The sequence below is a fragment of the Eulemur rufifrons genome, chromosome 30, assembly GCF_041146395.1.
Source record: "Eulemur rufifrons isolate Redbay chromosome 30, OSU_ERuf_1, whole genome shotgun sequence".
In the NCBI taxonomy this organism is placed as follows: Eukaryota; Metazoa; Chordata; class Mammalia; order Primates; family Lemuridae; genus Eulemur; species Eulemur rufifrons.
The window spans coordinates 14,171,572-14,194,767 of record NC_091012.1 but is presented as its reverse complement, the minus strand read 5'-3'; the positions used below and the strand labels follow the sequence as shown (position 1 = coordinate 14,194,767).

The 23,196-nt window shown below is 37.1% G+C and overlaps 1 protein-coding gene across 1 annotated transcript; it reads left to right on the top strand.

The window, feature by feature from the left end:
- The first annotated feature begins 1,029 nt into the window (after positions 1-1,029).
- Positions 1,030-22,173, top strand: LOC138378766 (zinc finger protein 737-like). The gene is made up of 4 exons (XM_069464136.1): positions 1,030-1,044; positions 2,494-2,620; positions 3,123-3,218; positions 20,825-22,173. The coding sequence occupies exons 1-4, from the start codon at positions 1,030-1,032 to the stop codon at positions 22,171-22,173; spliced, it is 1,587 nt and encodes a 528-aa protein (XP_069320237.1).
- Positions 22,174-23,196: the final 1,023 nt, after the last annotated feature.

Genomic DNA, 23,196 nt, shown 5'->3' with positions numbered 1-23,196 from the left:
TTCTAAGTCTTGTGTAGTATCCTATTATAGTTGTGGGAGAAGAATAGAAAAGCTGGCATCACAACTAAATTTTTTTGGAAATTATTGGATACTTAGTACTCACCTTTTCTGGTATTTTAAGGATTAAGTCACAATCAATGTAAAGGCTTCTTCACGGTGCAGCATACCATCCTTCTAAGCACACAGTACATGCTCAGTAGACATTGCATTATGCTGGTCTTCACTTTGGAAAATAAGTATCTGTGTTGTGATGAGTGTTGGGCATAAGACATTCTGTATGCTGTGCTTGCTGTCTCTAGCTGAGTGCTACTAATAATGGATCTAGGTTGAGCAACATCAGCACTAAAACCAGACTTGACAAAGAAACCACTTAATGTACCCCTTCCACACCAGCAGACCACATTTCTTAGATTGAGGCCCACAATATCACATGATTTATATTCACATTGATGGTTCAGAGACAATTTTTAAGTAATTGCCTCTCAGCCCAACCTTTCAATTTGGATCACCTGGCTAGCTTAAAAGAAACTCCATCACCTGTCTATGGGGCTGGGTGGGAACATCCATGTGGTTTTAATTGTGCCCCAAATAATTCTAATTTGATACCAGGGTCAAGCATTAGAACTCCCAAATACATTCATGAGATTGAGTTTAGACTTTGTTCCAGAGAGAAGTCACAGGGCCTGCTGTTTTGGGTTTTGTAGGGGCAGATCAGTGTGGTCCAGATTCCCACTGCTGTAGCAGAAAGTCCTGGCACGTGTGGCAGGGGTAGGTCACCAAGGGAAAGACAGGAGAACCTCACATTTTAGTCTCCATAAGGAGACATCATACCTGACTGTTTCCTGTGACTAAGAACCAGTGAGTGTAGCCTTTTCTGCATTTTGTGGTCCTCCTGCTTGTGGATGCTGTGTAAACAGGTGAAGAAATTGTGCTGACTCCTTTCAGGGCATAGTCTCAAGATGTAATTCTGATTGTTTTATACAATCTCACCTGAAAAGAAATTTCAGAGTAGGAGAAGGAGAAGAAGAAATGGCTGTTTTTCAGGTAAGTGTGTCCCAGGTTAGGGGGCTGTGTCCACTGTTCCTCCTGGAATGTCATGCAGAACTTCAATTTTTAGAACTTGTAAACCTTTACTTCTTTACTTCTGATATTTATGCCTAATGAGTTTTTTTTCCACTACATTTTTTTTCATTTCTTCTTAGGTTAGTCAAGGAGAACTGGAAAATCCTTCCTCCCTACATAACAAAACCTGCTCTACATTCTCTCCACACAAGGTTCTTAATAAAATAAACAAATTTCATAACAAATGCCTGATATGTAATATTGAAAATGTTCCCATTGTGACAATTCAACCTACAATAGTGTGGATATCTTAGATTCCTATTGGGGATGGGATAGGGTCTTTGTATTTGAGTGAAGAAGGGGAACATGTACTTTCAAGGTTTGATCTGGATGTTTTCATCAGCTCTATGTGAAATAGTATTTGGAAAATGCAGAAAGAGGATAGCATTGATTGCCTAGGATAACAAGAAAATTATGGAAAATAAAAAATAGAAGACTTGCTGTGTAAAATTCAAAAGTATTTACATACATTATTAAAGATTACAAAACATGGGAAATATCTATAACTTGAACTTTGCATAAAACTGATGATTCTTCATGGTTACATATTTTTGGGCACTACCATCCCAGCAGTGATTTTTTTATCCTCTGTGCAATGGTGCCTAATACCAATTTGTCCCACTACATTTGTTGTTAATTTCATTCACTTGGTTAAGGTGCTCTCTGACAGATTCATCCAAAGTAAAGTTAATTGTTTTTTTCTTTATGATTAAATGTCTTTTGGAAATTTACTGACTGATGTGCATGAACTATCACATTTACACTGGAAGCTCCCCTTTCTTTTTATAGCTTGCTTTGAAAAATGAAGGCTCTTATCTTTGTCTTCTGGTCAAATGAAGTGAGATAAATTTAAAATCTACCACTTACTGGATGTTGACAAAATATTCTCCTTAGGCCAGAAGCACTGGCTTCACTGGTTATATTATGTGAAATGCAGAGACTCAGACCCCACCCGAGTTCTCCTGAATGAGAATCTGTATTTTAACAAGATCTCCAGTTCATTACTATACACGTGAAAATTGGGTGATACCTTCTAACTCACTGTTTCTCTGTGTGAGAATATGCACAACTTATTTCATATGATGTAAATATAGCACAAATTTATATTGCAGTGTTGAGGCCCTTAATTTTATATTAAATACTTTATCATGCAAAACAGTATCATATGCACACTAGTTTCATACATGTTATACGATCTTCATTCCTGAGAATTAGAGAATATGTCCAAGAATATCACTATGCTAAAAAATATCTTATTGGATAATTCCAGTCACCCATATGTCAGAAACAGTTCTCATAACTTTCATTTTCCTTGTAGTCAAATTAAGAATTCTCTCCTTGGCAACTTGGGAAATATGTGTCTTTTTTCAGGAACTGGTGACATTCAGGGATGTGGCTATAGAATTCTCTCCAGAGGAGTGGGCATGCCTTGACAATGCTCAGCGCAATTTGTATAGGGATGTGATGTTAGAGAACTACGGAAACCTGGTCTCCCTTGGTGAGGATCACTTCAATACACAATTCCTATTCCACACTAAGGGCATTATTTTATTTTTTTAGATTGTTTCTTTGAAGTTTCCACTTTACATGAATGAATTTTATATCCCTGCTTTTAAGGAAAATTTGAAGGATTTTGGTGTAGAAAATAAAATCACTAGACGTCTCATCTTATCATGAACCTTTTCCTTTCTTGAGCTGATCTGTATACTTCACTCTAGATTAGTGGTTCCTCTAGAAATCAGGGTATATAATTGTTGCCTGCACCTTAGAACACAATTTCCACCACTTATTTTTTATTTGATACTAGTGGGAATTGGTGCTCTGGAGCTATAAATTTGAAATAATTTCTTATCGTTCTACAGGGTCTGTGAGAAAACCATATTTTGGAAAACAATTTTCTAAAATTTTCTATAATATTCTGTCTATAATTATAGTACTTAAAAGATTAGTAATTAGAGAGTCTTCAGCAAAAGTCATGTGTATTTTTTCTAATAAAACAGGTCTTGCAGTCTCAAAGCCAGAGCTGATCACATGTCTGGAGCAAGGGATAGAGCCCTGGATTATGAATAAAGAGGAAACAACAGCTAAATATACAGGTAGGTGAGATACAGTAAAGCAGATAACAAATGTTAAAAAGCCAAAGCTCAAGGAGAAAGGCAGATATTAAAAAGTGATTTGGAATGCTCCACTCTTTGGAAATGTTTTTTGAGAAGCCTGTGTATGTTTCTCTTTCTCTTACACAAGGATATCTTCTGTCCCATTTTCTTAAACTCTCTAAGAACTGTACATCTTTAGTGATCTTCTTTAGAATTCAGTGAGAGCCAAACTTCTGGTCATGGCTTATAAGGGACTACGTTATCTGTAAACACTTCTATTGTTCGAGGAGATATGGGATTATCTCTACATATTTTGAAGACCTCTACATTAAAGCATCTTTTGACAGCGTTTTGCTCTGCTGCCCCATCTGGAGTACAGTGGTTGATCATAGCTCTCTGCAAACTGAAACTTCTGGGCTCCAGGGATCCTGCTACCTCAATTTTCCAAGTACCTAGGACTATGGGCATGAGTCACCATGGCCAGCTGATTTATTCCTATTATTATTATTATTTGTTAAAATGAAGTCTCTTTATGGTGCTGGGGCTGGTTTCAAGATCCTGACCTCAGCTGATCCTCCTTCCTTGGCTTCCCAAATTGCTGAGATTATAGTTGTGATCCACCATGCCCAGCTCCATTTTTGAAGTTTCTTTTGTTGCTTCATTTTTGAAATGTGTAAAAAGGAATAGTGGAGATACTGTGATTTGCTTCAGTAATGCTAGAAACCCTGGGACAGATTTTTCATATTTTCTGCATCATAATTTCCAATTCTAAGGTTTCAGAGGCAATCCTATAGAAATTCAGACTCATTAATTTTATACAAATGCATAGCGCCTTCCTAAACCTAAGAACATCTAACATTATTTCACTTTGAAATATCCTTTTTTCTTTTTTATGTATATTCTTTTTTCTAGTATAAAATAAGAGTAAAATTTCAACTTTATTGTACCCAAATTCCCAAACTGTATTATAGTTTATTTTCCCTACTCACCTCATAGAATCCTTAAATATACTGTCCCTTTCAGTGCTTCAAATTGCTGAATATATTTATACTCCCAATTGATACATTGTATTTTGAGACTTGAATTCCATAATTTCCCCCTATTTAGTACTATCAGGAAGTTGTCATTCACATATATGTGTGTAAGTGTGTGTATATATATTTGTGTGTGTGTTTAACTGGTAAATTTTTCCACAAATAAGAATTGCATAACTGTATATATTTATTGTATACATTGTAAGTATTGCTGCAGTATACAAGGGGATACAGAATTTTCTTGAGATATTCATTTTACATCTTTGGTTATACTCAGAAGTAGAATTGATGAATGATAAGCCAGTTCTATTATTTACATTTTTAAACAAATCTCTGTGATGACACTACCTGTTTACAAATCAATAACAGTGTACAGGGATTGCTTTTCTGCACACTTTGCCCGCACTTGTTATGTCTCTTCTTTTGGACATTAGCCATTTTAACAGTTGTGAGGTGATACCTTATGATAATTTTGATTTGTGTTTGCATGATGTTTTGGTGATGCTGAGTTATTCTTCATGTTAACTTCATAAAAGAATTTTATGTCTCCCATTTAAATCTTTATTACATCTGGAGTTAGTTTTTGAATATCATGTAAGAAAACAATAGTCTACTTTTATTCATTTGTTTTTGGGTATCCAGTTTTCCAGCACCAAGCATTGAAGAGACCATACTTTCTGCATTGCACATTGCTAGTGCCTTAGGTAAAGGTTAGTTTACCTTATATACTTCGGTTTATTTCTGAGCTCTCCATGCTGTTCCATTGTTTTTTGTGTTGGTTTTATGTGCATATTGTGTTTTTATTACTATCATGTCGAAATATAGTTTGAAATCCGAAAGTGTGATGCCAGAACCTTTTTACTTTTTTCTCAATATTGTTCTGGCTCATCAAAGGTACATGAGATAGCACACAAATGTTAGGATTTGTTTGTTAATACTGTGAGTAATGCCCCTGGAATTTTGATAGGGAGTGCATTGAATCCATACATGGTTTTGGATAATATCTTTCTATTTACTCATGTCATCTTCAACTTCTTTTATTAATATCTTATAGTACTCAGTGTAAAGGTTGTTTTTTTTTTACCCCTTTGGTTAAATTTATTTCTTAGCATTCTATTCTCTTGATGTTATTGTAAATGAGAGCGTTTTCCTTTTTTTTTGGATAGTTTGTTAGTGTATAGAAAAACAACTGATGTTTGAATGTAAATTTTATAGCCTGTGACTTAACTGAGTGGTTTTTTTACTTCATAAAGGTTTTTTTTCCTATCTTCTTTATGGTTTTTGACATATAAGATAATGCCATCTGAAAACAGTGTGGTATTAGTAAAGTAAAAGTGTTATTTTTACTCTTTCCTGTCTAATTTGAGTGGATTCTTGTCATGTTCTTGCCTAGTTTTTCTACTTATGTCTTGTAGTAATATCACAAAATAGAAGCATTAAGACTGGTTGCACATTTTCCTTATATTGATATCTGTGCATGTGAAGGATTAAATACCTTTTCCAGTTTTTATAAAGTGGTTTTGGAAGGTAAAGATGTTTCCTTTTGGGTACTTGGTCTAAAGGTATGTCCACTAGGTTTTCAATGAAGAGTTGCTTTAGCTAGGTCACAAGGCTTCCCCTTGCTCTGCAGTGGAGTCTGCATTTGGTGGGCCAGTTCTGAAGGGCTTGGGCGGTTTTCAATCCTCTCTTGTTTCTGGGTAAGCTGGTTGCCTTCAGGATTTTGAACTCTACTCAAACATACTACGGTATGTTTGTGCAGTTGAGTCTGCATATGGTGGGGCTGATACCAGATGTGTGGATGGGTGCGGCTCCCAATGAGTACCTTGGAAGTTTCCCTTCAGGTCTCTGTGTGGATCTATGCACTGAAAGAACTGACCATGGACTGTAGTTTAGACAGCTGCAGCAGAGTCACACGTCTGCTTTTCAGATGACAGGAAGACCAAATTATTCAGGTCTGCCTCCATGGCTACAGATAGATGTGTCTCTCCCAAAGTCTCTGGATGAACAGCACCACTGTAACTTTGTCACAGGCAACAGTTAGAGATTCTGTGTATCCAAGTTGGTTGACCCATGATGTAGTCTGTAGTCAGGATTATGGGTCCTTTATTTTGGCACCTGAATGAGAGCCTGAATATTCAAAATAACCCTCCAAGATCTATGGTTCCACTAGGGTTTAATGACCTTCTATTTAAGTCCCCAAATTCAGATAAGTGTAATTTTGTGTGGATGGCCAGCAAAGTTTTGTTTTTGTTTGGAAAAATACAAGTGGATCCTTCCTCTCTCACCATATTGCTGAGTTTAGTCTCCTTATATATTTTTTATTTTTGATCTGTTCTATTTCATATTTTTATAATTTTTGAATCAAAGTTTCTGAATAGCATGACAGCATTTCAATTTCTCTACATTCTCACTATATGTATGTCTGTTTTTATTTGTATATGTATTTATTTATTTAAAAGTTCTCAATGTAATGGATATGAGGTGATATCTCATTGTGACTTTGCTTTGCATTTCTCAAAATATTAACAATTTTAAGGATACTTTCAAATTCTGTTTGTCCCTTTGTATTTCTTCTTTGCAGAAATGCGAGATCAATCCACTGTCCATTTTTCTATCAAGCTATTCGCTTTTTGTTGTTGAATTTTAGTTGCTGTTTGTATATTCATGATGTTAACTTCTATCCAATATGTGATTTGCATCTATTTTTACCCATTTTGTAGAAGGCATTTTTACTCCACTGAATCTTTTCTTTGTGCAGACATTTTGAAGTTTGATGGAATCCCATTTTTCTTTTCTTCATTTTTATTGCTTATGCATTTGATGTTGCATCTACTAAAACAGTGCCAGGACCAATATCATGATCTTTCCCTTTTATTTTCTTCTCTGAGTTTTATACATGTATTTCCTTCTTTTAATTTCAGCTTATTATGGGGGTACAAAATTTTAGGTTATCTATATTGCCCATGCCCCACACTCCCCAGAGCCAGAGTTTCAAACGTGTCCATTCCCCAGACAGTGCTCATCGCACTCATTATGAAGGTATACACCCAACTCCTACTCCCTCCCCCATATCTACACGACACACAATTGTGTTATTCCCAAATGTACACTTAGGCGATGATCAGGGAAACCAATTTGCTGGTGAGTACATGTGGTGCTTATTTTTCCATTCTTGGAATACTTCCTTAGTAGAATGGGTTCCAAATCTTTTATATATCTCAAGATCAAGTATGATTAGAATGTTATAGACATTGCATTAAATTTGTATATCACTGTGTATACTGTTAACATCTCAACAATTTTAAATCATCTGACCATTGAGCATGAATACATTTAAGAGTGTGTTTAATTTTGACATATTTTTGTATTAGCCAGTTTATCTTTTGCTTTTGATTTCTAGGTCCACTTCATTTTTGCCAGAAAATATATGTTGTATGTTTTTAGACTTCTTCCAGTTGATGAAACTTAAGTGTCCTAATAGCATTTGCAATGTCTGATTGAAACTATTGTGTATTCTGCAACTTTTCACTGAAAACCTCTTTAAATATCTTTTTTTTATTTCATTTTATTATTATGGGGGATACAGAATTGCAGGTTACATACATTACCCATGTACTGCCTTTCCCCCCAAGTCAAAGATCAAGGCGTATCTGCTCCCCAGACAGTGCATGTTGCACCCATCATGTAGGTATATATCCCTCCCTTCCCCACCCCCCCTTCCTGACTCAGTACCTTCAAGCGTGACCATTCCCCAAATGGTGCACAATGCACTCATTATGTAGGCATACACCCATCCCCTCCCACCACCCCCCACCTCAGTCTGATATCTGATTGGTGTCATTCCCAGATGTGTATTTAGGTGATGATCAGGGAAACCAATTTTCTGGTGATTACATGTGATGCTTGTTTTTCCATTCTTGGGATACTTCACTTAATGTAATGGGTTCCAACTCTCTCCAGGAGAACCATAGAGATGTCGTATCTTCATTATTTCTTATAGCTGAGTAATAGTCCATGGTATACATATACCACAGCTTACTAATCCAATCATGTATTGATGGGCATTTGGGTTGTTTATACATCTTTGCTATTGTGAATTGTGCTGCTCTAAACATTCGGGTACATGTGTCTTTGTTACAGAATGACCTTTTTTCCTTTGGGTGTATGCCCAATAATGGGATTGCTGGATCGAATTGCAGGTCTACTTGAATCTGTTTAAGATACCTCCATAATGCTTTCCACAGGGTTTGCACTAGTTTGCAGTCCCACCAGCAGTGTATGAGCGTTTCTGTCTCTCCACATCCACGCCAACATGTGTTGTTTTGGGTTTTTTTGATAAAGCCCATTTTCACTGGGGTTAAGTGATATCTCATTGTGGTTTTGATTTGCATTTCCCTGATGATTAGGGATGTTGAGCATTTTTTCATATGTTTGTTAGCCATTCTTATATCTTCTTTTGAGAAGTTTCTATTCATGTCATTTGCCCACTTTTTGAGAGGGTTGCTTGATTTTTTCTTGCTGATTTTCCTGAGTGCTAAATAGATTCTTGTTATCAGTCCTTTATCTGATGTGTAATATGCAAAAATTTTTTCCCATTCTGTAGGTGGTCTGTTTATTCTCGTGAGTGTTTCTTTGGCTGTGCAGAAGCTTTTTAATTTAATCATGTCCCTTTCATTAATTTTTGTTGCTGCTGTGATGGCCTTAGGGGTCTTCTTCATAAATTCTTTGCCTAGGCCAATGTCTGTAAGAGTCTTTCCTACATTTTCTTCTAGAATTCTGATTGTATCACGCCTAAGGTTTAAGTCTGTTATCCACCGTGATTTGATTTTTGTGAGAGGTGAGAGCTGTGGGTCCTGTTTCAGTCTTCTACAAGTGGCTAACCAATTCTCGCAGCACCATTTATTGAATAGGGATTCTTGTCCCCAGAGTATATTCTTTCCTGCTTTGTCAAAAATTAGGTGACTATATGAGGATGGTTCTATATTTGGATTGTCTGTTGTGTTCCACTGGTCAGTGTCCCTGTACTTATGCCAGTACCAGGCTGTTTTAAGAACCACGGCCTCATAGTATAGTTTGAGATCTGGCAAATTAATACCTCCCATTTTGTTTTTGTTGCTTAAAATTGCTTTTGCTATACGGGGTCTTCTCTGGTTCCATACAATGTGTATAATTATTTTCTCTATGTCTGTGAAGAATGATGTTGGTAATTTAGTAGGGATTGCATTGAATCTGTAGATCACTTTGGGTAGTATAGACATTTTAACAATGTTGATGCTTCCGATCCACGAGCATGGTATATTTTTCCATCTATTTGCAAGTTCTGCTATTTCTTTTCTCAGTGTTTCATAGTTTTCCTGATAGAGGTCCTTTACCTCTTTAGTTAGGTATATACCTAGATATTTTATTTTCTTTGTTGCTATTTTGAAGGGTATTGAGTCTTTAATTTGGTTTTCCGATTGACTGTTATTGGCATATATAAATGCCTCTGATTTGTGTATATTAATTTTGTAGTCAGAGACTTTGCTATATTCGTTAATCAATTCCAGGAGTCTCATGGTTGAATCCTGGGGGTTTTCCAGATATAGCATCATATCATCAGCAAAAAGTGAGAGTTTGATCTCTTCCTTCCCTATTTGGACTCCCTTGATTTTGCTCTCTTGCCTGATAGCTCTTGCAAGGACTTCCAAAACTATGTTGAAAAGTAATGGGGACAGTGGGCAGCCCTGTCTGGTTCCAGTTCTAAGTGGGAGTGCTTTCAATTTTTCCCCGTTCAGAATGATGTTGGCTGTGGGTTTGTCATATATGGCTCGTATCATTTTTAGGTAGGTTCCATCTACGCCTATTTTGTTAAGCGTTTTTATCATAAAAGGGTGTTGAATTTTGTCAAATGCTTTTTCTGCATCTAATGAGAGTATCATATGGTTTTTGTTTTTGCTTCTATTTATGTGGTGAATTACATTTATAGATTTACGTATGTTGAACCACCCCTGCATCTCTGGGATGAAGCCCACTTAGTCGTGGTGGATTATTTTTTTGATAAGTACTTGGATTCGATTTGCTAGTATTTTATTGAAAATTTTTGCATCTATATTCATGATAGAAATTGGTCTGTAGTTCTCTATTTTTGTTGGGTCCTTTCCAGGTTTTGGTATCAATATTATATTGGCTTGGTAGAACGTGTTGGGGAGAATTCCATCCTTCTCAATATTGGAGAATAGTTTATGTAGGATGGGCACCAGTTCTTCTTTGTATGTATGGTAAAATTCGGGTGTGAACCCATCTGGACCAGGGCTTTTCTTTTTGGGAAGGTTTTTTATTGCTGTTTCGATTTCAGTTCTTGATATTGATCTGTTGAGGTACTCTATTTCTTCCTGGTTGAGCCTGGGAAGACTATGTGTTTCTAAAAATGTGTCCATTTCCTCCGCATTCTCCAGTTTGTGTGCATAAAGATTTTTGTAGAATTCATAGATGATATCTAGTATCTCTGTAGCATTGGTTGTGATTTCTCCTTTCATGTTCCTAATGGAGGTTATTAGAGATTTTAGTTTTGTGCTCTTGGTTAGTCTAGCCAGAGGTGTGTCTATTTGTTTTATCTTTTCAAAGAACCAACTTTTTGTTTTATTAATTTCCCTTATAGTTTCTTTGTTGTCCTTTTCATTTAATTCTGATTTGATCTTAGTAATTTCTCACCTTCTGTTGGGTTTGGGGTCATTCTGTTCTTCTTTCTCCAGCTCTTTGAGTATATTGGTTAGGTTGTCTATTTGCAGGTTTTCTGTCTTTTTGATATAGGCATTTATGGATATGAATTTTCCTCTCAGGACTGCTTTAGCTGTGTCCCATAGATTTTGATAAGTTGTATCTCCATTGTCATTTAATTCAAAGAAGCTTTTGATTTCCATCTTGATTTCTTCCTTTATAGAATAATTATTCAAGAGAAAATTATTTAGCTTCCATGACTTTGAGTAAGAGTGAGGGTTTCTGTTTGTGATCATTGTTACTTTTATTCCACTGTGATCTGAGAAGATGCATGGTATAATTTCTATTTTTTTGAATTTTTAAGACATGCTTTATGTCCTAGGACATGGTCAATCTTAGAGAATGTCCCGTGAGCTGATGAGAAGAATGTATATTCTGTGGACTTTGGGTAGAATGTCCTATAGATGTCAGTCATGCCCATTTGTTCTAGCATTCTATTTAGGTCCATTATGTCTTTGTTTATTTTCTGTTTTGAGGATCTGTCCTGTACTGTCAGTGGGGTGTTAAAGTCTCCAGCTATTACAGTATTGTTATCTGTCATTTGGTTCAGATCTAGTAGGGTTTGCTTTATGAATCTAGGTGCACCTAGGTTGGGTGCATATATATTGAGTATAGTCATGGCTTCTTGTTGAATTGTACCCTTGACCAGTATGTAGTAGCCATCTTTGTCTCTTATTATTTTTGTTGGTTTGAAAGCTAAGTTATTGGAAATTAAGATTGCCACACCAGCTTTCTTTTGGTTACCGTTTGCTTGAAATATCGATTTCCATCCTTTTATTTTCAGTCTAAATGCATCTTTGCAGGTTAGGTGGGTTTCTTGAAGACAGCAGATACTGGGATTGAGTTTTTTTATCCATTAGGCCAGTCTATGTCTCTTGAGCAGGGAATTCAAGCCATTCACATTTATTGAGAAAACTGATAAGGAGACAGTTTTTTGTTCAGCTTGTTGGGTAGAACTTCATTGTGGTGTTTTCTCTCCTGAGCCATTGTGGAATCTGGAATTTGATCCTTAGCTCTTGAGTAGTTTAACATTCGTGGATCTTTCTTGTGCTGATCCGTGTGTAACTCTCTTTTGAGTACTTCTTGGAGGGCTGGTCTTGTCTTGGTGAATTCCCTCAACCTTTGTTTATCAGAATGTCTTAATTTCTCCTTCGTATAGAAAACTTAGCTTAGCTGGGTACAAGATTCTAGGCTGGGCATTATTCTGTTTCAGAAGCATGAAAATGGGGACCCAACCTCCTCTTGCTTGTAAGGTTTCAGCTGAGAAATCTGATGTAATTCTAATGGGTTTTCCTTTGTAAGTTACTTGTTTCTTTCTCCTTACAGCTCAGAGAAGGGACTCTTTAGTGGATATTTTGGTCAGCCTGAGGACTACGTGGCGTGGTGTTTTCCTATTTGCTATGAATCTCCCAGGGGTCCTTTGAGCTTCTTGAATCTGTATGTCTAGAGTTTTAGCGAGGCCTGGAAAATTTTCCTCGACTATGTCTTCAAATAGCTTGTCCAAACCTTACTTATTATCTTCTTCACACTCAGGAATGCCAATAACTCTCAAGTTAGGTTTCTTCACAAAATCCCACATTTCTTGAAGACTCTGATCATTTCTCTTACTTCTTTGATCTATCTCTGTGACTGACTTATTTAGTTGGAAGGAGTTATCTTCAATTTCTGAGATTCTTTCCTCTGTTTGATCTACCCTGCTCTTGAGACTTTCCACAGTTTTTTGTAGCTCACTGAGTGAATTCTTCATTTCTAGGAGTTTAGTTTGGGTTTTCTGTAATATTTTCATTTTTTTAGTGAATTTTTCTTCCGAATCCTGTATTTTTTTTTGTGGTTTCCTTGTGTTGTTTATCCATTGATTCTTGTATATTATTCAGCTTGTTTATGATCCATAATTGGAATTCTTCCTGTGACATGTTGGTGTTTTGAGTCTGGTATGTGTCAAATGGTTGAGAGCTGGTATTTCTCTTTGGGGGTGAGCTTTCCGTTTGATTCTTTGTGCTCCTTGTGTTTTTTTGCTGGGCCCTTCCCATCTAGATTTATCGTTGGATCTTTTCTTATACATTTAGTCTGGTTAACAGCACTCTTTGTGCTCTATTGTTAGGCTGTGAAGCAGTCTAGGTATGTTGCTTCCTTTGGCAAGGAGGGGAGAGTTTTGTGTATTGTTTAGAGATTTTTCTATTTCAGTTGGGGGACTGCTTCTGATGGGTCCAATCTTAGAGGATTGGAGTGATCCAAGACCACTTTGGCGAGTTAGGACCCTGTGTTGTGGTCTTTCAGAAGGCAGGTAGGGTCCACACTAGTAGTAGACCAAAATTCTCTTTTTTTGTTGGTTTGTTTGTTTCCCTTTGGTTCTTCCTCTGTAGGGGTGTTTTCTGTCTTAATCCACAGGAAAGATACTAGCTATGGGGAGTGGACGGTGCCCTCGCTCCCTCAGCACCCCAGTTGCTGCAGCTCCCATGGGCAAAAGTCTGCTTTGGCCCAATGTCCCCAGGGACCAGGCTCCACACTCTCGCTTCTGGAGAAGTATTCAGTGTTTACACATGGGCGGGGCCCCTATATAAGGTCCGTGGACCAGGGGATGGGGCCATCCAGGGAGCCTCTTGGCACCCTATTGCTCTGCAGTGACTTGGCTGTGGGCCCCAAGATGGTGATTGTGCGCCTGCAGATCGCCTACGCTGGGGGTGACTGCTCAGGTTTCGGTATGTACCAGAGCCAGGGGCCTGGCCTGTTCTGAATCTCACTGTGGTTCCCCAGTTAGAAGGCAAAAAGAGAGAAGAAAGAAAAAAAGAAAAGAAAAGAAAAGAAAATTAAAGAAAAGAAGAGAAAAGAAAGAGAAGAAAAAGAGAAAAGAAAAAAAGAAGAAAAAAATATATAAGAAAAAAACAAAAAACCAAACCAAAACACCAAAAACACAAACAAAAAAGAACAAAAACAAAACTACACAACACCACACCACACTGCAAAATGAAAAGATACAGAGATCTGAAGTATATAGTTCGGCGACTCTACGTTTTTGTTTTTACGCCTTAGCGCAGCTCTGCCCCTTCACGCCCGCTCGGCACCTTTTGGGTCCCGAGCGGTTTCGCTGTCAATTTCCAGATGGTGCCTGCTCACCCGCCGAGCTCCGAGGGTGGTGGGGATCTAGCTTCCGCGTTAAAAAGGCATGGCAGCCAGACGCCTGGAGGGCAAAGGTGCCCGCTAAGGCTGTCCGACTCGTGAGCCACCACAAAAAAAAAAAAAAAAAAAAAAACCAGAAAAAAATACACCAAGAATGAAATATATAGTTCACCGAGCCTGTTATTTTTATTTATTTATTTATTTTTTACGCCTTAGTGCAGCTCCGCCTCTTCACGCCGAGCGCGGTCCCGGCGGAGATTCCCCCAGGGTCCAAGCTGTTCACCCTTTATTGTCTCCTGCCCAGTGTGCTCATGCATATCCCATGCTCCTGGCGTGGGTTCAGAGACCAGCGGAGGGCGCCGGGCAGAGAGAGTCACTCAGCACCTTATGGCTCCCGAGCGTTTTCGCCTTCGCTTTCAAGATGGCACCCACAGAGCTCCAGGGCTGGAGGGGACCGGCTCCCCGGCAGGCAGAGACCACCACTGCCGGGGGGCTGGTGAGCAAGGATGCCCACTGGGGGCCAGTGCTGGAGAACTGCCAAAAAAGGCATCAAGGAGGCACAATGTAATTATATGTTCAGGGATCGTTTGTGCTTTTCTGCCCTAGCGCAGGTCCGTCCCTCCTCGCCAAGGGTTGTCTCAGCTGAGACCCCCCAGGTTCTAAGCTATTTTCCCGAAAAAGCCTCCTGTCTGCAATGCCCCACATCTCCCTCGGTGATTCTGCACTAGCTTGAGGCAGGTCTCTAAACAATTGGGAGTGGAGGTCAGTGAGGAGAGTAAACCGCTTTCCCAGGAGGCTGCCTCTGCCCCACCTGGAGGTGGGTGCAGCCGACCTGCGCTCTGCTGTCTACTGTCTGTCCCGCGTTCTGCAGAATTTCGCAATCCTAATTTTCGTTCGCCTCAGACCTCACTCACTCTCTTTGTCCCACGTTGATTTTCTGTGGATTCACACCACTGTTCCTGTGTGGGAGTGGTCCTCTAGCGTTGTGGCAAGTCCGGATCCACAACTTCCTCACTGGGAGCGCAGATCCAGACAGTCACCACCACTGCGCCATCTTCTCTCTCTTTAAATGTCTTTCACATCTAACTGATCTATAATGTTTTTCCTGTTATCTGTTTCTTATTGATCTTCTATCAAATTTTTGTATCCATTATTGAAAGTGAGGTCTTGCAGTCTCCTATAATTAGTGTTTTGCTAGGTGTTTCTTGCAACACTTCTGTCCACACTTTTGTTCCTATTTGCTTAATATATTTAGAAGTCCTGATGTATATAATATATATTTAAAATATCTTTGATAAAATACGTGCATTGTATGTATATATCTATGTGTATCCTGTGCTATAGATTTCTGCTAAATGACACATTTCATCTGTATGTTATAACAGTCTTTGTCTCTTCTGATGGTTTTTGACTTAAGGAGTATTTCCTTTAATTATGGCCACACTCTCCTCCTCTAATTATTTACATACATTTTTTTTTTACAATTACTTTCCACCAATTTGACTTTTCAGAGCTAAAGGAAGGCTTTCGTAGATGGCATATTGTAGAGTGCTGTTTGTTTTTTATCCATAAAGTCATCATATTTTTCATTAGAGAGTTTAAACCACTTATATTTAAAGTAACTTCTGAAGGATATGAACTTACCATTGAAAATTTTTAATTGTTTCCCATGTGCCCTGTAGATACGCTGTTCCTCATTGCCTGTCTTATTCTCTTTATTTTTATTTCCTTGATTTTGACATGACATGCTTTGGTTGCTTTCCCATTTGCTTTTGAATACCTTCTACAGGCATTCTGTTTGTGACCACATTAGGAAATGGAGACTACCTAAATAATCTCTATGTTATAACAATATATCTTAATCTCATAACAGCTTCCCTTCAAGTGAATAAAAAACCTACATGTCTTAAAGTGCCACATGTTCTTATTAATGTCACAAATTATACCTTTTATATTGTATATGTGAGAACAGATTTTTGCGCATTTAAGCTTTCAGTTTAAGTTCTATAGATTTATTATGAGGGTTTATGAACCATCATTATCAAATAGAATTCTATATCTGTTTATACATTTATCTTTAACACAGAGCTTTATGTTTTTAACTGTTTATAATGCTACCCAACATGATTTTATTTTTCATCACAGTGGACCCCCTTTACATTTCTTTTGGCCTATTCCCGTGGTGATGAACAGCATTGACTTTTGCTTAGCTTGGAAAATCTTTATTTTTTCTCTTTTTTTACAAAAAATATTTCCCAGAGGAAGCCTTCTTAATTGGTAATATTTTTTTTTATCACTCTGGCATTTAGAAAATTCTCAGTTGCCTTATTCTCCAAATAATCTTTCTGCCATTTTCCCACTATATTCTTCTTCTAGGAATCTTTCTTAGATATATTGGTCTACCTGATTATGTCCAATACGTCCCATACTCCACCTTCAGTTGTGTCCCTTTTAAAATTTTGCTTCCATGACTCAATATTTATAAATGAAATGTCTTCAACTTTCTGATTCTTCTGCTTCATTAAGTGTGCTTCTGTTCTTCTCTAGTGAATTTTTCATCTCAGTTATTGTATTCTTCAGCTCTACAATTTGTGTTGGGTTCTTGCTATAGTTTTTATGTCTATTAATATCTTAGTTTCTTCAGGCATCATTTTGCAGATTTTGTTGTCTGTGTTTTGTTTTTGCTTGTAGGGGATGTTTCAGATGATTATTTCTAAGGTTTTTCAGAAAGTCCAAATATCTCCATTTCTTAAACATTGGTTTCTGGAGATTTATGTTTTTTGTTGCTGTGGGACAGGTTTGGTGAATCGTCTGCATTCCCTGAAATCTTGTGATAAGTTCAGTTATTTTTATCTTTGTTTTTACTTATACATTGAAATTTTGTGTGACAATATTCAACTCTGATCACTTTAACATAGTATGATTTAATATTTAAATACGAATTAGCAATTTATCCAGTGCTAAAATAATTTTCTGTGTTTGCTTGCCTGTATGAGTAAAAATTATGTCTAGTTTGTTTCAAACTTACTTATTTGTTTTCTTGGTTTGTGGTCTATAATTCTTTTATCTTTACTGGGTGAGTAGTCATAAAAATTGTAATTTCAGCAGTTCTTTATTGCCGAAGGTGTATTATACTGGTGTGAGAGAAATAATCATGTAAGGAGACTTCACTATGGCTGATAAGAATCAAGGCTTGTGAGAGCATTCAAGTAGAACAGTTGACAATTTACCAGAGGGGAGTGGAGTATGATTCCTGGTAAGCGATGGACCATACGGTCTGAAACAAGTGGAGTCCGGGACACTAACAGCAGGTACTGAGCAGCTGAGAAGAGAGGAGGATAAAAGGTAGGAACTGGCCCAAAAAAAATCACAGGACTTCTGGAGCCCAGGGAAAAAGTAAGGGATTTTGACCTCCCCCACCCTGGTGCCTCAGGCCTGCAATAGGATGCATGTCTCTCATCCCATGGGAGTGTGCTATGAGCAACAAGAGAGCCAGAATCACTGCACATGGACACCCCCCCTCTGCACCTGATACACTCCAGGCATGCCAGGAAGCAATTTTGGCTTAAGGTTCTCATAGCTGTGTGACCACACTCCCCCCATAGCAACTGCCAAAGCACCTTGCACTGAGTGACTAAGCCTGCCTTGGGCAACGGGTAGCACACTTCCAGCAAAAGCTGCACTGAGTGACTAAGCACACCTTTGGCAATGGGGTGCAAAGTACCAGCCAAGCCTGCCTTGGAAAGTGTATCTGGTGCTGCAACTCAGAGAGGAGGAGGGTGGCCTGGCACTCACTCTTCCTGAGAGTGTTACAGGAAGACCATGGCCCCTTCTCGCCACCATAGCTGATGCTGGAATTCTCTGTGCTGAGATGCCCAGCTCTCAGTGCTATGGGTGCTTTTTCACCTAGCTCAGCTTGTGATCTTCGCATTGACAGACACTTGGTGTATCTGTCTGCTGACAGCACAGTCAACAGGATGAGAAGCATTGGGGAAGGGTCCCAGTTTCAAAATCAGGCAGAAAATGAAAGTTCGTGTCCATTGGGAGGGTGTGGAGAAGAAAAAGAAAACAATGGATCTATCAATATTCCCCCACCAAACCTCCCCTGGAGAACTGCCATATTGGATTTTGCTGAACCAGGGAGAATCAGTTTGCATAAGTACTTGTTCCCATGGTAAATAAATACATCTGGTGCCTCTGTCTCAATTAGAGAAGCTGCCCAAAACACCACTCACTTTTTGTTTGAATTCTATAAATTTGTTTTATTTCATTTTGTTAATGTAAATTTATAATGCAAATATATAAAAACATAATAAATTGTTACTATGAGTTTGGGGAAATAATCCTTTTTTTTTTTTATTTCAGCTTATTATGTGGGTACAAAAGTTCAGGTTATATATATTGCCCATGTCCCGCCCATACCCCCGAGTCAGAGCTTCAAGCATGTCCATTCCCCAGACAGTGTGCATTGCATTCATCATGTAGTTATACCCCCATCCCATCATTAAGCATAATGTCGTCAAGGTTTATCTCTACTGTGCGTGTTATTAGATTATTTGTTTTTTAAAGCTGAGAAATAATCCATTATTTCTAAGTTTCAAATTGTATTTATCCTTTCATTTTGTAAGGGCAGTTTGGGTTTCTTTCATCTACTGGCCTTTGTGAATAATGATGAAATAAATATGAGTGTGAAGATACCTTTTTATTTTACAATATATGCAAGAGTTTATATTCGTGTTTCTTTCTGATTCATTGGTCCAGTTTTCTGTCTTTCTGCCCGTAGAAAACTTCATTGACTACTGTAGCTTTTTCAATGTTTTAAAATGGGGAAGTATGGTACCAATAGCATTGTTTGTCTTTTTGATGATTGTTCAGATCTTTGTGGTCTCTTGAGATTCCATATTATTTTTGGGTTTGCTGTTTCTCTTTTTGAAAAAATTAAATTGAGTATTTGAAAGGAATTGCATTGAATCTGTAGACCACTATCGACATGTTCACAGCATTAAGTCTTCTTCCCTTGAACACGAACATGTTCAAAAGTGTGTTATTTTCATATATTTGTGAATTTTTCTGTGTTTCTTCTGTTGGTTATTCACAGTTTCATTCCATTCTGGTCAGAAATTAAAGTGTGTAAAATTTCAATTTTCTAAAATTGGTTAAGACTTGTTTTGTGGTCAAACAGGTAGTTTTTTAGGAAGAATGTTTTATGAGGTATTAAGAAGATTGTATGTTCTATTATTATTCTGTAGAGTGTTCTCTATATATCTGTTAGGTCTAATTGCTCCACAGTGTTTTCAAATCTTCTGTTTTCTTACTATTAATTTGACTGGCTTTATTATAATTGAAAGTGGAATATGAAAGTATCCTATTATTTTGCTGTCCATTTCTTGCTTCAATTGTGTCAATATTTTCTTTATATATTTGTGAACCATGATGTGAGATAAAGATAGATATCATATATATGTATTACTTTCATGGGTTCTCAGTGAATGACCTCTTTTTATATTAAATGTCCTTGTTTGTCTCTTGTGAAAGTTTTGGCCTAAAGTATATTTTATAAACTGTAACATTTTTCACTTCAAATATAATATGCCTAATATAATTTTGAACTCCACTGCTGTTATATGCTTAAGGTTTTCATGGTATATCTTCTTATATCCTGCCAGTTTTAATCTATAGTTTTCACAAGATATGAAGTAAAGTCTCTTTAGAGAGAATATAGTTGGATTTTTTAATCCCTTTATTTAACTGTGTCTTCAGACTGGAAATACTGGTACATAAATATTTATATAATTTTCTCAAAGGGAAGGACTATAATTTCCCTAATATTAATTGTTTTATATAACTTTTGTCACTATTTTTTCTTTGTTTCCTCTTTTTTTCTTCTACATTATGTGCCACTAATATTTAGGGACATATTTTGTTTCTTTGTCCAACTTCCTTTGTGTATCTCTATGAACATTTTCCTGATGTTCACAGTGAGAATTACCTAAAATCCTTTGAAGTTGCAAAATGCATTGAACTGATAACTACTCAACTTCAGTTGCATACAAAAACTCTTAATCTTTACACCTGCCCCCAACCTTATGATATTTATGTCAATAATTATGTCTTTTTACATTGTATATCAATTAATATATGGTAATGCTCTTTTTTAATTTTGTCTTTCAAATTTTGTAGCGTAAATAAATATTTTTGTACCATCATTATAATACTGCAAAATTTTATTTTTGATATGTACACACCTTTCCCAGAGAGTTATGTAGTTATCATAGAGGACAGAAACCAGCTTGTGGAAAGGCCATAAAAAACAAGATGTATGGACATATGTGCCAATACTTTCATTCTCTTTTGAAAGGGAGTCCAGGAGATGGAATTTTACTACTAATGTGATTCCTCTATATCAGCGGTGAGGAAGGGCTTTGCTAGGTAAATCTAAGAAACTTCCCTTCCAGTTCCATTTGGTTCTTGGTGTCATTCTCATATGGGGTGCTATGAACCATTAGCAGTTATGATTTCTCAAAAAGTCATGTTTGTAAGTATATTTTTAAGGTCATACATCTATCATGGAAATAAGACCATGGTATTCTATCGTGCTTTCTTGCTAATGTGCCTGGTATAGTTTCATATATTCAAATTGTGACGTATATTCACCTGAGTCTAGTTAGTGAGATACTTTGTTATTTTCATTTCTTTCAGAATTGTCTTCCCATTGCACCCAAGACCTGGTGCCAGAGCAGGGCATAAAGGACTCATTTCAGAAATCAATAAGGAGACTATATGAAACCTGTGGCCTTGAAAATATACACTTAAGAGAAGACTGGGAGTGTGTGAATGAGTGTAAGAGGCAGAAAGTATATTACGATGGTCTTACCCAATGTTTGTTAACTACCCATAGGAAAATATTCAGATGTATAAAAGTCTTTACCAAATTTTCAAATCTAAATAGACATAAAAAAAGACCTACAGGAGAGGGAATTTTCAGGCATAATAGATGTGGCAAAACTTTCAACCACATCTCAAATGTTTCTGGACATAGGAAAATTCATACAGGAGAGAAACCCTACAAATGTGAAGAATGTGGAAAAGCCTTTAACTGGTACTCAAAACTTACTACACATAAGAGAATTCATACTGGAGAGAAACCCTACAAGTGTCAAAAATGTGGCAAAGCCTTTACCCGGTACTCAAGTCTTACTGAACATAAAAGAATTCATACAGGAGAGAAACCCTACAAATGTGAAGAATGTGGCAAAGCCTTTACCCACTGCTCACGTCTTGCTGAACATAAAAGAATTCATACAGGAGAGAAACCATACAAATGTGAAGAATGTGGCAAAGCCTTTACCCAGTGCTCACACCTTACTTTACATAAAAGAATTCATACAGGAGAGAAACCATACAAATGTGAAGAATGTGGCAAAGCCTTTACCCAGTGCTCAAGTCTTACTCTACATAAAAGAATTCATACAGGAGAGAAACCATACAAATGTGAAGAATGTGGCAAAGCCTTTAGCCGGTGCAGAGACCTTACTCTACATAAAAGAATTCATACAGGAGAGAAACCATACAAATGTGAAGAATGTGGCAAAGCCTTTACCCACTGCTCATACCTTATTCTACATAAAAGAATTCATACAGGAGAGAAACCATACAAATGTGAGGAATGTGGCAAAGCCTTTACCCAGTGCTCAAGTCTTACTCTACATAAAAGAATTCATACAGGAGAGAAACCATACAAATGTGAAGAATGTGGCAAAGCCTTTACCCAGTGCTCAAGTCTTACTCTACATAAAAGAATTCATACAGGAGAGAAACCATACAAATGTAAAGAATGTGGCAAAGCCTTTACCCAGTGCTCACACCTTACTCTACATAAAAGAATTCATACAGGAGAGAAACCATACAAATGTGAAGAATGTGGCAAAGCCTTTCACCAGTGCACAGACCTCAATCTACATAAAAGAATTCATACAGGAGGGAAACCATGCAAATGTAAAGAACGTGGTAAAGCCTTTACCCAGTCCTCAATCCTTACTCTGTGTTAAGTCATAGTGAAGGGAAACCATACAAATGTGAAGAATGTGTCTAAGCCTTTACCCAGTGCTCACACCTTATGGTACATAAAGAAAAGTCATACTGGAGAGAAATCCTACAGATATGAAGAATGTGGCAAAACCATTACCCAGAACACATACCTTACTCTACGTAAAAGAATTCATACTGTACAGAAACCCTACAAATGTGAAGAATGTGGCAAAGCCTTCAATAACTGCTCACATCTTACTCAACCTCAAAGACATCATACTACATAAAAGTGAGATAAATGTAATGACTATGGAAGTGCTTTCCCAAAGCATTAGCCTTCAAATGCACAACAGTACTTATTCTGAAAGTAAACAATAATAATGTAGAGCACTGAATATACCTTTACTTCTATCACAGATCTTATAAGACATGAGAGAACTTACACTGAAAGAAACCCTCCAATATTTTCTCAAGCATTGCTCAACATCGGAAAATTTTTAATAGATAGAAACCTTACAAATTTAATGAATGTGAAAAAAGATTTATCGAAAAGGTATATCTTAGAGAACAACACAGAATTGATACTTAAAACTACTTTACATATATAATAAATTTTGGAACAGATTTAATCAAAAATCAAGTCTAAATAGATATCAGAGGATTCACAGTACAATGTGCTAAGGCACTAACACATTCAACCATTTCTTTAAACCAGGTTGTTGATTATAGAGAATAATCCAGTTAAAATAGTTAGATAATTTATTTGTATGTCAGTTTGAAAAAAGAGAGAGGTTTTTTGAGAGTTATAATTACATGTAAAATATACTTTCTGGTCAGGGTGGGGTGAAAATGTAACAAAGTATAATTTTTTGCATTTTTTGACAAGCAAATATTGATGTGATTCAACTCTCAAAGCAGTAGATGTTATGCTTTCATTCCTAGTATATATGTGAATGTGTGTTTTTAATGGTAGCTACATCACAGTTATTAGAAGTCTTTCTGTATTAAGTAGGCATCATTCATGTACTTTTCCATGGAAAATT